At 49.7% G+C, this 12,544-nt stretch overlaps 3 protein-coding genes across 3 annotated transcripts; all 3 read right to left on the minus strand.

Moving 5' to 3' along the window:
• Positions 1–1,098: 1,098 nt before the first annotated feature.
• N7471_010979 (uncharacterized protein) lies at positions 1,099–2,346 on the minus strand (the record flags this gene model as incomplete). The annotated part of the gene is made up of 1 exon (XM_057283698.1): positions 1,099–2,346. One exon carries the CDS (start codon positions 2,344–2,346, stop codon positions 1,099–1,101), a length of 1,248 nt encoding a protein of 415 aa, XP_057129964.1.
• A 1,679-nt stretch (positions 2,347–4,025) lies between these two features.
• On the minus strand, positions 4,026–6,053 carry N7471_010980 (uncharacterized protein; the record flags this gene model as incomplete). The annotated part of the gene is made up of 1 exon (XM_057283699.1): positions 4,026–6,053. The coding sequence occupies one exon, from the start codon at positions 6,051–6,053 to the stop codon at positions 4,026–4,028; it is 2,028 nt and encodes a 675-aa protein (XP_057129965.1).
• A 2,579-nt stretch (positions 6,054–8,632) lies between these two features.
• On the minus strand, positions 8,633–11,882 carry N7471_010981 (uncharacterized protein; the record flags this gene model as incomplete). The annotated part of the gene is made up of 2 exons (XM_057283700.1): positions 8,633–11,764; positions 11,865–11,882. 2 exons carry the CDS (start codon positions 11,880–11,882, stop codon positions 8,633–8,635), a joined length of 3,150 nt encoding a protein of 1,049 aa, XP_057129966.1.
• Positions 11,883–12,544: the final 662 nt, after the last annotated feature.

The following is a 12,544-nucleotide window of genomic DNA, read 5'->3' on the forward strand; positions in this document are numbered from 1 at the left end:
GCTAAGAGCAGAAGGGAAGTTCAACCGATAGAAGCGGTGATAGAGATAGAGGCGATAGGGATAGCGGGGCAAAAACTCGAGAGACACATGTGGACATGTACAGGGACCAGGTACGAATGTTAGGAGGGTTTCTCTATACTTCGAATCAGAGAAGGGAAAAGCTGCGAGGTGCAATTAAGCCGGGGAGTGGGGAGCTGCGTGAATCATCCATCGCCAATCACCGTGAACGGCGGACGCACGTTGTTAACTTACTGGTAGCCACTGCAGCGGAAACGTACCGACTTTTATTCCGTACATAATTTTACTTTTAATATATTCAGCCAGAGTACATATGTATAGTACCTATTTAGTATGTCTTAGTATGTTTTAGTATACTTTAGTAACAGTTAGTATATTATTCTTCCGTTTCTAAGGCTATATCTTCGATGATTCTGCCGACCTTCTCCGCGGAACTATACCTCCCATCACATATCTAGGTATGCTAGGTAGACGAAAATCATTCAATGTAAACCTTTCATTTCAGTATACCAGATACAAAGACTTCAACAAGGGAACTGGGAGTAAATCCAAGACACCCGAGGCATCATTGCAAATCTCGAGTATGTCCAGACGCATGGAAAACTCCACACTCAGCAGGAAATGTACAAGACGGAGCTCCTTACAATTCCATGTAGACATGAACAATTAAAAAAAACAACCAACACAGACATAAACGAGGTGTGTAAAAAGAAAAGGCGAAAACAAACTATGCAGCTGAGACCAGATGCGCGGGATATATCAAACAGAGATGACCAAACCAAATCAAAGCTCGACAGGCCGATTAAGGGGGCGAAGAGAGAGAGAGAGAGAGAAAGAAAATAAAGGTGTAGAGGACAATAGAGACATGAAGTGAAGGTCCATCGCGCCGGGAATTGGAACATGAGAGACCCGAAATAAACGAATGAAGTCGGCGGTGGTCGAGATAGAATGAGCGTGTGGTATTGTGCAAGATCAAAAAAAAACACAAAAAAAAAACGGAAATGGAAATGGAAATGGAAATGGAATGGCGAGCTTTTGGAGATCAAAGATTATTGGAGGAAATCCGAATCAGTCAGGCCATCAGAAGTTCTGCGCAATACCGGCATTCCCCTGTCGTGGATATACACCGGGATTCTCGATGCGGGTATTACGGCGCGCCTGGACATCACGGATTACAGGTTGGTAGTCCTCGCCGCCGTATGCGCCGTGCGTGTTGATGTCGCCGTAGTACGGGTTCTCACCGTAGTAGCCAGCTGCGGGGTGGACAGCGGACATGTGACTTTCCTCCGATGCGTCTGAACGGTTGGCTGCGGAGTAAGCGGAGGATGCATTGGAGGGGCCACGGTGGATGTCGCCGTTGCGGTTGTTCGCAGCCACTGGGGCGGCGCCCAGAACGCCGATGGGTTCAACAATCTCGCCAGAGTCAGGCCGTGCGCCATCAGAATATTGAACGGTGCCTTCGCTGGGTGTTGCGCCGTGGTGATAACCGGGGCTGCTTCCTTCCGACATGGCCAGGCCACCTATTCCACCGGAGAGGTTGGTGGACGCCTTGCGGCCGGCAGAGGTGGTTCCCCAGCCGCGGTAGCCGGAGGATTCGTTGTCCTTGGGGACTACAACGCCTCCAACACCGGGAAGTGTTGGGTCATTGTTTGGGTTGAATCCGTACTCCTCCACTTCCTTGCGGCGCTCCTCCTCGGCCGCCTTGTTCGCCTTGCGCTTACGCCAGAAGAAGAGCAGCGCCAAGACGATCAATGCCACTGCGACAACCGGGACAACGACTGCGACGGCGATTGTGCCGCTAGGAGAAAGACCGCCGGAGCCTGCTGCTGTGGTGGAGGTTGCGAGCGCGGCCGAATCGGTTGCGCTAGAAGAGGTGATGGACGTGGCACCGGTGTTAGCCGACGTTTGGGTGGACGTGATAACAACTACGGTAGTTCCCTGTGTCGATGTAAATGTTGTCTTCTCGGCACTTGAAGTGGTGGACGGGGCGGTTGTAGTGGAAGAAGTGGAAGAAGTCGAAGAAGAAGTGGACGAAGTGGAAGTGGACGAAGTAGACGTAGGCTCGGGGGTCGACTTGGTAGCGCTCGTTGTCGTGCTACTAGTACTGCTCGTAGTGGTACTGGAGGTAGTTGGTTCACTTTTACTCGACGTGGTGGGAGCAGGCGTAGATGAAGAGGTCGTTTCCGTTGAAGAGGTGGAGGGTTGGGCGGCAGATGTTTGACTGGTGGTCTCAGGAGACGCCGAAGTCTGTGCAGCAGTTTCCGCGGCGCTAGAACCGATAGCTGCCGCGGCAGCGGCAGCGCCTTTGGATGCTGGATTCGACGACATCTCAATAGCAATATTGGTCAATGTCGGTCAAGAATAGGTGATGTCTGGTGAGTTTGCAGGTGGTGGATGTTAGGATCGAAGCGATCCTGAACCGGGAGACCGTTCGGCGAGTTTTGAGAGATTAGGGACACTTCCGGGTGCGGAAATAATTTCGGGCTGAATGAGACTGGATGGTCACAATTTCGAATCCGAGTTAATAGACTGATTTAACGAGAGACTGCGATTTGAACGCGTAAGGAGGGACGGGGTTTATGGTCGGAGTCTCAGGGGAAAATCGGCGATATCTCAGGAACCGATCAGAATAGAAAAAAAATAGAAAAAAATAGGATAAAGGAAAATGAAGAAGGATGGAAACGAGAGAACAACGAATACTCACGATCTCTCGAGGCCGAATCTAGCAGCCATGGGAGGAGAGAAATGTGTGGGAGAGTGAGATTGAAGTGGGAAGTGGAGATTTCTTACGATTGCGGCGTATCCGCATTCCTAGTTGTATTAATAGATACATTGATTTTTTGCATATATTCTGCTTATAACTACATAGTAACATTTAAATTGACTTGTGTAAGTAGTAAAAAGCACACTAATTTATGCTACGCTTGAGTTGCAGTTGCATCCCCCGCTGCAACAAACATGATGCTGTTTCTGGTAATCCCTTGATCCGGCCCTGACCATATGGCTAAGGGACACTCTAATACTCTATTATACTCTCTAATACTCTATGATACTCTCTAATGCTCTCTAATGCTCTAAAAAGTCCGACAAAATATTTCTCCGAGAATAATCCATCAATTGATCCCAACATTGAATATTTAATGTTACTACATATTGTATGTATTTATTATTCGGTACCGAAAAAAAAAAAAAAAAAAAAAACAGAGAACCGAGCTGAGAGTACCCGTGGGTGTTAGCCCTGAAGTAAGGAAGCGCCAAGGCTGAATTCCAAAGGTGACGATGTATATTCTCTTATACGGAGTACTATTCCACTTGCTTCGTGTGTTGTACTCCGTATAAAAGTCGATGATGCAGTGTGTACTCAGTTGCCACGTCTTCCCCACTTCTTCAACGGTTTTTGTCGTAGTAAACAATGTTATACATAATTTCTGTATGGAGTATGTCTGTAATTAAAAAAATACGATCGGCATGAATAATCTTGTTTCCTGCGTCTAGCCCATTAGCATATCCATATTAAACTTGTTGCGATCTCTCTCATCTTGCCCCTGACTGTTGGGTCAACGGGCCGATGTCTGCCTAGGCCGCCAACTTCCCGTCGTACGTAGCCGAACGCCTAATTGTGGAGTGTCTACAAATCTACAAAGCAGGCTCGTAGTATACTCCAAATTTTAGAAGATCTAGATGTTCTAGAACCACAGAGTACTATCTTCTACAATCCAGAGAACAAATATATACAGCCCAGAGACCGAGCAGAAGAAATGAAATTTCAAAATGATCACGGAAAAGAATCCAACCATCATCTATTTACGCCATTGATGGCAGATTTCCAGACAAAAAAAGGAGAACAGAGTAATGAATATAAAAAGGGGTGACGACCATCGCCCCCAAAAGCTCAAGCACCGGGGGTCCCAGATGAGAAACAAAAAAAAAATCAGATCATCACGTGCTCTTTTACAAGGTACCAAAACAACAAAGTCATGACATTGGAAAGCGGCAAGCCCACTTCCTTATGCGTTGTTCATATCCCACTTTGGACGCAGACTGGCCATCATGTCGTCCTTAGTGCCGACCGCCTCGGCCGGCAGACGACTGACACGGTAGTTGCCCATGCGGATATTATTCTGGTGGTTAGCAGAGACGACAGTCCGAGCACTGCGGATACTACCCGCGTCGCTGCCGGTACCGCCCTCGTTCTTGAACCGGGGCGGGGGCACAAAGTCCAGGTTGGTGAACGTGCCAGACTTGCGCAGGGCGTGAGGGCTGGGCATCACGGCGAGCTCATCAAAGGCAGAGACCAGTGGCGTGTGGGCACGCACACCAGGGACGTAGGGGCGCATGCCACCGGTGGGTGTCTCGGGGCGACCCGCGCGGCGGTCCCTGAATCCATGTGCCGGGGCAAAGTCCATGGCAGTCATGAGGGAGTCATCCGTCAACATGTGAGGAGTAGGTAGGACATGCAGCGGGGAGGGAGGTGGGATCGGTTTCTTAGGACCGCGTGGGCCGGGCATACGGCCGGAGGCAGATGAGAAGGCGCGTGGGCCGGGCATGCCGTTGTGGCCAGCAGAGTTGGTGGCCATGTGGCGAGCGGCTCCCTGGAAGCGTGGAGGTGCGCGGGGCGGCGGTGTCATCGCGCGACGGGTGATCGGCTCAGCGAATGGAGCAGCACCATGGGTGGCGTCATAATATTCGCCGGTGGCTGGGTCATAGATGAAACCAGCTGCATTACCACCACCCTCATAGAACTCGGGACCGAAGTCCTCGTAGTATGTGGGCTCCTGGCCGGTCTTGCTTTCATCGAAGTACTCCTTGTAGAAGGATCGAATCCGATTGGCACGCTGTTCTGGGTTGTCGGCGGGGTCTTCTGGGGGCAACGGGCGCAATCCGAGAGTCATCCGGCGGGTATCGCGGCGGTTATCATATGCCGCATCCAGATTTTGAGGTTCCTCTGGGAGTTCTGGATGCTTGTTATCGTGGCTTGGGGCATTATGTTGCTGTACGTCTTCTGTGCCATGGATGTTGACCGCAGGGAGAATGTATTGCGACTTGCGGTCATCGCCATAGTCACTACTGGTAACATCGCTGGCCGGCAGGGAAATACGAGGAAGCTGTGATGCAGGAGCCTGGTCATGGCTCAAGTCTCGTGACTGTGAAGGCTCAGGCAGCGGGAAGTTCAGGCGCTCTTCGTGCTGGTTGTTATATGTGTTGCCGTATGTATCATCCAATCCGAAGTTTAGGCCCGAAGAGGAATCCAGATGGGGCAGGGGCTCTGGTGAGGGAATCCTGTTGGCATTGGGACTTCCAATAGCCATGCCAGGTTGGTGTGCGGCAGGTGGATGTGTCACCCCGGGAACTTGCCCAAGGTAGTCATTGTGCTGGTTCGGAGAAGTGCGTCCATGAGATTCGATGGGGGAGGAGTACAGCGGCGGAGATGAACGAGACATCCTCTGTGCATTCTGCAGAAGACCTGAATTGCCGTCATCGGCACCTCCCAATCGGGAACCCCTGGGGTACGACCGAATGGAGGCAGTGGCCGGACGGTATTTGTCATCATCTATTGACATGGAGCGCAGAGACTCCGGGGAACCTTTCAGGTTCGGAGGCATCAGATATGGACCGACATCAAGAGACAATCCTTTGGTATGGGCTGGTTCTGACATTGGGGGCATTCCAGGGCCTTTCCTCCTGGTTGCAGGCCCCACTGTATCCATTCCAAAATCGAGAGATTTATGTTTGTCCATTGCATCTTCCCGCAGAAGTTTCTTGACATGTCTCCGGTGAAGCATAACGAGAACGATAATAGCACACAAAATGGGAAGACCTGCACCGAGCACGACAGGTAAGACCGTCGTTGTCAGATTGCTGGTGGGCTTTTCTCCCGTAATCGCCGCAGTTGATTCGGATCTTGCCACGAGGGATGGAAGCTTGGTGGCTATAGAGGAGGCACTGGGGACCAAGAATGGCAACCGATGTGGAGGGATGACATCCCGACGAACGTGATTTCGCATCACCAAGCCGGCGTGATGTGCATGAGGCATAGTCGATGTAGTCTGGTCTATAGGGATAGACCCGACTTGTCTGGAACGTGAAGACCGGTCAACACGTTTAAAATGGCGATAGCCGCTCGAGATTGATGCTCGTCATTTAAATTCGGGTCACACAATTCAGAAAATCACAAATATCTGAGAAGAAAGAGTGTAATAAGCAATGTAATAAGCAATGTAAAGGAGTGTATAGGACTAGGTCCTTGAAAAAGAGCGGCGGCCAGCAGCCAAAAGAGAATGAATGGATAATGAGAGAGGAAGAAAAGAGGAGAAAGAGAGAAGAGAGTGAGTTCTAGAATAGTGGACTAGCGCCAATATTATACAGAGACTTTTGTATTGTACAGGTACTCTATCTCCGCATCTCACCCCCTGAGTCTTTATTTAGAACGAACTCCCTGAATTTCTACTGTTATTGTTTTTTTGTCTCGGTTTTCATTACTTGCTTATTCCGATCTCCAAATCTTTCACCTATTTAATCTATTTGTTGATACTCTCAATGCACCAAAATGCACCAAAATGCACCAAGCAAGGCGAGGGTAAGACACCTCCAGGACCTCTTGATGGGACCACCCTACGGTAGCGTCAGGAACCCGCTCTCTTATCAGCCAATCGTTGAGCGGCTGCCCCTGAGTTGGCAGTGCCCCAGTGGATATAAGAGTGACTGTATCTTGTTAATTACATACACTAAATGTCCAACTTGCGTATTCTGTATCTCCCATGTAAGGGCCACAAGGGGTTTTTCTCGGTTTTCATTTCATTTCTTTCCTTCTTTTTTTTTTCCCTTATTTCTTCCTTCTATACGGAGTACTTCGTACGGAGTATGAGTACCCGTGGACGCTTCAAGGCTATGCCAAGTCCAGACTCTTCACATTGGCTAATGCTTAATCTTTAGGATAACAAAATAGACTGGGCATAATAAAGCTTTCCAGTGGATGGAGTACTCTGTCCATCGTAAAGAGATCAATTGAACAATAGATTCAATACAGGGCGAATTTGGGGCTGTAATTTCTGATTCCCTCAAGATGAGACGCCGGTGTGGCCCCCCTCATTTCCAGCTTCCCCGGATAATATTCGGATTAACTATACTACATCTTACCCTAATCGTACACCTCTTGGCACATATTAAACCGCCAGCCTCCGATGTATTCTGTGGGATATGTCTTCTATTTCTCTACCCTATCTCACTGGTTTGTTAGCTGTTTATTTTTATCTACTCCTTGAGCTGGGTTGTTAGGTCCATTTCTCTCAAGGGAAACCGTACATATCTAGGTAGGCATAAGGAATAATCCGTAACAGCATTGATAGTCGATAACCCAAATTACGCCGAGTAAAAGCGCAGGCTTTCAAATACTCGTGGAAGATGTGTAATAAAATGTCTTGGCTTGTCGTGGTGACGCGCTACGGAGGACTTGTACAGCCACAAAACGCCTCTATTGAACATTGCACTCATCAGATATATTTATGCCAATGAAGCCTAAACAACTTCGGAGCTAGTCAAATACCTTAATTTATCTATTACAAAGGAATGGCAACGGCTGCGTCCTTAGAGCAAATTCTCATAATGATGTCAGTGCTTGTTTATGTTGTACCTCTGGATATATATATCGACCCCAACTGTTAAGCAAAACGAGGATTCTTCAATCAAATTTCTGGTCTTGTACATTAATTTCTAGCATTGAACCTAATTAATATTTTTCCAGAAGAAAGACTTAGTTCCCGATATATCGAAAGTCAAATATATATAGAGGTTGAAGTTGGGCTGTGGAGAGTTCAACTATTCTAGGAAGCAAATCTCCACTTCTGGACATGAGGATATATCCCCTGAACCACATTTGAAAGCCATTGGGCTCACCAGAAAATTAATAATACCTAGGACCTTTGCCCGGGACGAGACGCAATCTTCGTGTATGCACTACGAACGTTAAGGTTGTTTCCGTTAAGTTGGATAATATGAAGATTAGAATTTGGGTTCATTTCTGTATTAGACTTAGACACAGGGTGACAAGTTCATAGAATTGCCCTTCAGGGCTTGCCCCCGGGTTAATCATCACATATGGGGTTCATTGCTTTTCATCTTGCCTGGTATGGGGGTCTTCGTTTGAAAACATCATCAGAGGACAGATCATCCCCCTTGGAAGGAATCCTCCGTGATTAGTACAGCGCAATTAGGAAATATGAGCTGCGCAAATATGAAACATGGACGAAAGGAATGGGAAGATGACAGAAGAGAAAATAGAAAGTCATGGGCCCCATGGGCACTCGTATGTGTGGGATGCACACATGAAAGGGAGGGAAAGGAAAAACCGTATTGTTGGCAATGTACATTGGGGTAGAGTTGTACACGAGAATGAAAAAAAAGGTAATGGCGTTTTGGGTCAGATCGCATTGTGAAAGAAATAGACGGAATTCCCCGAGATCGTGCAGGGAGTAAACATTAGGTAAGGATGAAGAAGATGGCCATGCAAATGATCTTCAGGTGTTTTTCGGTTCATCTCATGGGTTGTGGTTGGCGGATGGAAGATAATGAGAGGGAGTGAGTATTGAGGTGTGATGAAAAGAAAGAAAAAAGTTGATTAGGACATGTCAGCCAGCGCTGCCTCAAAGCTGGCAATATCATCGTGAGATGGTTTGTCGAAAATGCGTCGGAATGGCGGGTCTTGGAAGTCCTGTGGGCTGGTTGCTACCCCGTCTGCTTTGCGAATAACTTCCTTCAACGCACGCGTCACCACACCTGCACGAACCACCAAATTTTTCAACGAGGAAGTATCAAACGGAAGTTTCTTTGCACGTGATGATAATTCTAACTCATCAAGAGCTGAAGCGGGCTTTTGTTGATCACGACCGGCCTGAAGGATATCAAGTACAGATTTGGACTTTGGGGAGTCCTTTGCAAGCTGAGCGAGGGGCAACGTGGGTGCGGCATTTTCACCACGGGGCAAGTCCCATGAAACCTCGCTGGTTCGCTTTGACGACGCATTGAGACCATCATCGTCGGATTCATCGAAACTGAAAGTGAGAGATTGTGGAGATCCTGGCGGCGAGCGACGCTCCTCTTCATCGTCAATGGTAGCGAGGTTTACAATCTGCTCTGCTTCTGCCCACAGTTCACTGGACGGTCCGTTGACAACACCTAGGACATTTGCTTGATGCCGAAGACGTTTCAATTCCTCCACCAGCAGTGTCAATTCTTGAACCTGTCCAAATTGCCCACGAAGACTTGCTTGACGCTCCAGAATGGCTTTGGGAACAGTCATGCTCTGGCGATTGATATCAGGCTCAATAAGTGGTTTATTTTCGGCGACAGGTGTGTCCTCTGACTCGTCAAAGTCAAAATCGCTATCCCAATCTTCACTGACACCCTTACTGCCCAAGCCCCAAGTACCGAACTTGCCGGAAGTTTGACGCGATTCGTTGATGGGAAGTTCACTGGCAACTGGGACACTCTGGCTCCTAAGGTGGACGGTGGATGGTGCTTTCCGGCAAACAGCCCGACTGTTTCTATCAACAACACCCTCTTGTTTCCCATGCATGGTCCTGGGACGCGTCTCAGAGTCCGAAGTTTCACGGTTAGGGTGTGTTTGTTCAGACCAGTCAAAGATGTTTGTCTTTTTGTTGATGTCCGAATCCAACTCGCCCATAAACGATCCCGGCATATCCTTAGCTGCACCAACAGGCGACTCGGGCTGCTCAGCAAATTTGGCCAATGAATGGGTCAAAGAAGATGGAAAACAATCACGATCATCGCCCGGAAGGGATCCAATCATGCTGAGAGCATCGTCGTCACACACGAAAGGATTTCCAACCATGGATGTTTGAACCAAAGGAGGGGAAGACAGAAGCGGATCTGTGAATAATTGGGGATCCTTGTCCAAAGACCGAGCGGCGAAGGAACCCCGCGGGAGGAGAGACTCCAAGGTCGTGGCTTCTTCATTCACCAAGCTCGTACCTGCTTTGTCGAACATCGTCTCAATCCGCAGCCCCTTCAGTCCACTGCGATTGGTCTCACGTGTGCGGACAGAGTCCCAATAATCCGACACCCCATCCGTCTCATATCCATCGCACGAGGTGAACACCCGCGTGTCATCAGAACCAATGATGGTGGAAGCCGGATCGGAACCTGAAATCGAAAATCCCTTGGGACGGCGACGAAGAGAACCGTAAGCTTGACCACCAGGACGAGATGCCTGCTGCCAGGCCGACAGGGCGACCGCATCCGAGGTCATTTGACGTGAACCGCTTCGAGATCCCAAGCCAACGTTATAGTCCTGCGATACCGATCGGGGACCAACTTGAGACCGTCTTTCCAAAGCCGAATCAGCCCAACCAGGCTGCGAAATGGGATACGGAGGGCGAAACACGTTGGGATCAGTAATGTTGCGCCGCGGCTCGGGCTCCGGGGAGCTCGGAATAGCGACAATATTTGGTTCCGCTGAGACTTCGGAAGGAGGGACTGAGAATGTCCTCCCCTTCACTCGCTTCAGAGAGCCGCCGCGAACGAGTCCCATAATCGGTGTCCCATGCGCGGTGACTGTGTTTGCCATGACGATTTTCGGCTCAACATCGTTGACCGAGTATGACTGTTTATGGCGGGATTTCTCCGATTGCTGTTCCGGAGCGACTGGCTGCTTGGGAGCAGGCTCAGTAGGCTCAGTAGGCTCAGTAGGCTCAGTAGGCTCAGCGAGGGCGGTTTGGAACGGATTGCGGAATTCAATTGGGGTATGAGGTACGGATCTGTCTTCTCGGGGCGCAGCAGTCGTGGGTGAGATCGCATTAGCCATAACCAACGCAGGAAGAGCGCCTTGGTCAGACGCAACCTGGCGTGCACTTTGAACCTTTGGGGCAGTCGCGGTCGAGAATCTGCGCGAAAATCTCTCTGCTAATTTGCCAGCCTTGGGGACGAAGAACTGCGTCCAATGCTTCTGCTTATTGAGCTCGAATTCCTCGATCGCTGGACCTTCGACAGGAGTCTTCGGAAAATATGCATCGAAATCAGGTGTCAAGGGAGTCCGGAGGATCATCGACTCCGACCTCTGGTGACTAGTAGCAGGCCTGCGCAGCGCAGTCGGCGACGGTCCACAGATGGGGTTCATGGTAAGAGGATACGCATTTATGTGCTGCGAGGTCGGGCGCTTATGCTGTGAGCTCAGGCGCTTATTCTGCGAGCTCGGACGCTTAACCAATTTGTTCGGGGGTCTTCGCTGACCGGGCGAGTGAGGAAAGATTGGACTTTCTGACCCATGGAACGAGGGTGTCGTTGGACTACTTACGGTCGGGCTTTCAGCCTGGAACGAGGCCATCGACAGCCGTCGCAGCCAACCGGTGGATGGCCGCCGGATATGTGTTTTGACCGATGAGTCTGTTGACTCATGTTCGGGAATTTGCAGAGGTGGATTTGTGAGGGTTTGACCCCGACGGCGGCGTCTTGCACCGCTGAATGACAAGGGCGCTTTTCGCAGATCGGATCCTTGGCTTCCCTGAGAGATTTCCTCTTCCTTTGCGGCAAGCCACTCGGCGGCCGGACTTCGAGATGGGATAGCGGTCTTGGGCCGGGCGACATCTGCCTTCTGTTCGGTGTTGTTAGGGAGCGGCTCGGGGATATCTTGAGCGAGAGTCTTCCGCCGAAAGAGGCCAGGCCTTTGAGTCCGTTCTGCGCGACCGAGCGCAAGGCCGGCAGGAGCTATTCCGACAGTGCTTAATGCACAGAGCTAGAAGCGCCAGTCAGTGGAAATTCCGAAGCGACCAGACCGCCGTTGTGCAAGCAATTCCGGGTCTCGTTCTGCAATTTGATATTGGGGAGGGGCTTACAGTTGATATGTGATCCATGCTCAGAGGACGCCGCGAAGGATGTCAAACACCCCGACGATCAGCTCCAGGTTGACAAGCTCCGTGAATGACATTCCAGATGGATGCAAAATACGAAAGAGTATCGAGACAAGTGATGATGAGGTAGATAGGAAGTGCGAATGGCGAATTGCGAAGTGCGCGGTCGGGTGTGAGGGAGAAGTGCTGCGTTGCCTCACCTAGGCCGCGATTGACGTTCCAGACAAAGCCAAAAAAGAAGGAAAAAAAAAAAGAGTGAATGGGCAACGCCGAGCAAAGCCGTCCGAGAAAAATAATATGCCTCTACCCCCTGGGAGGCCGAGTAAAGAAGGAGAGCACCAGATGAAGTGGATGTGACCCGGGGAAATCAACAACAACACACGGGGATTATCAGCTCCCGCCCTGCGCACGCTAGGAGCCAACTTCAATAACTCCCCCTCCTTGGATCCTTTTTTGATTTATTTGATATTATGTCAATTATGCTAGCACATTGATGTACTAGGAAGTTGGCATTCATTTAAAGATTCAAAATTGGTGGGAAAAACCTAGGAAGATTATGCTTTGATCAAAACAAACCCACTAACTGGTACTCATAGTCTTGCATTGTCATCCCGAGAGAGAAATACCCCGATTTGCACCTCTACGACAGGGCAGCACGAAACGGT

The sequence above is a fragment of the Penicillium samsonianum genome (assembly GCF_028829775.1).
Source record: "Penicillium samsonianum strain IBT 33392 chromosome Unknown utg000007l_segment0_segment0, whole genome shotgun sequence".
Taxonomy (NCBI): domain Eukaryota; kingdom Fungi; phylum Ascomycota; class Eurotiomycetes; order Eurotiales; family Aspergillaceae; genus Penicillium; species Penicillium samsonianum.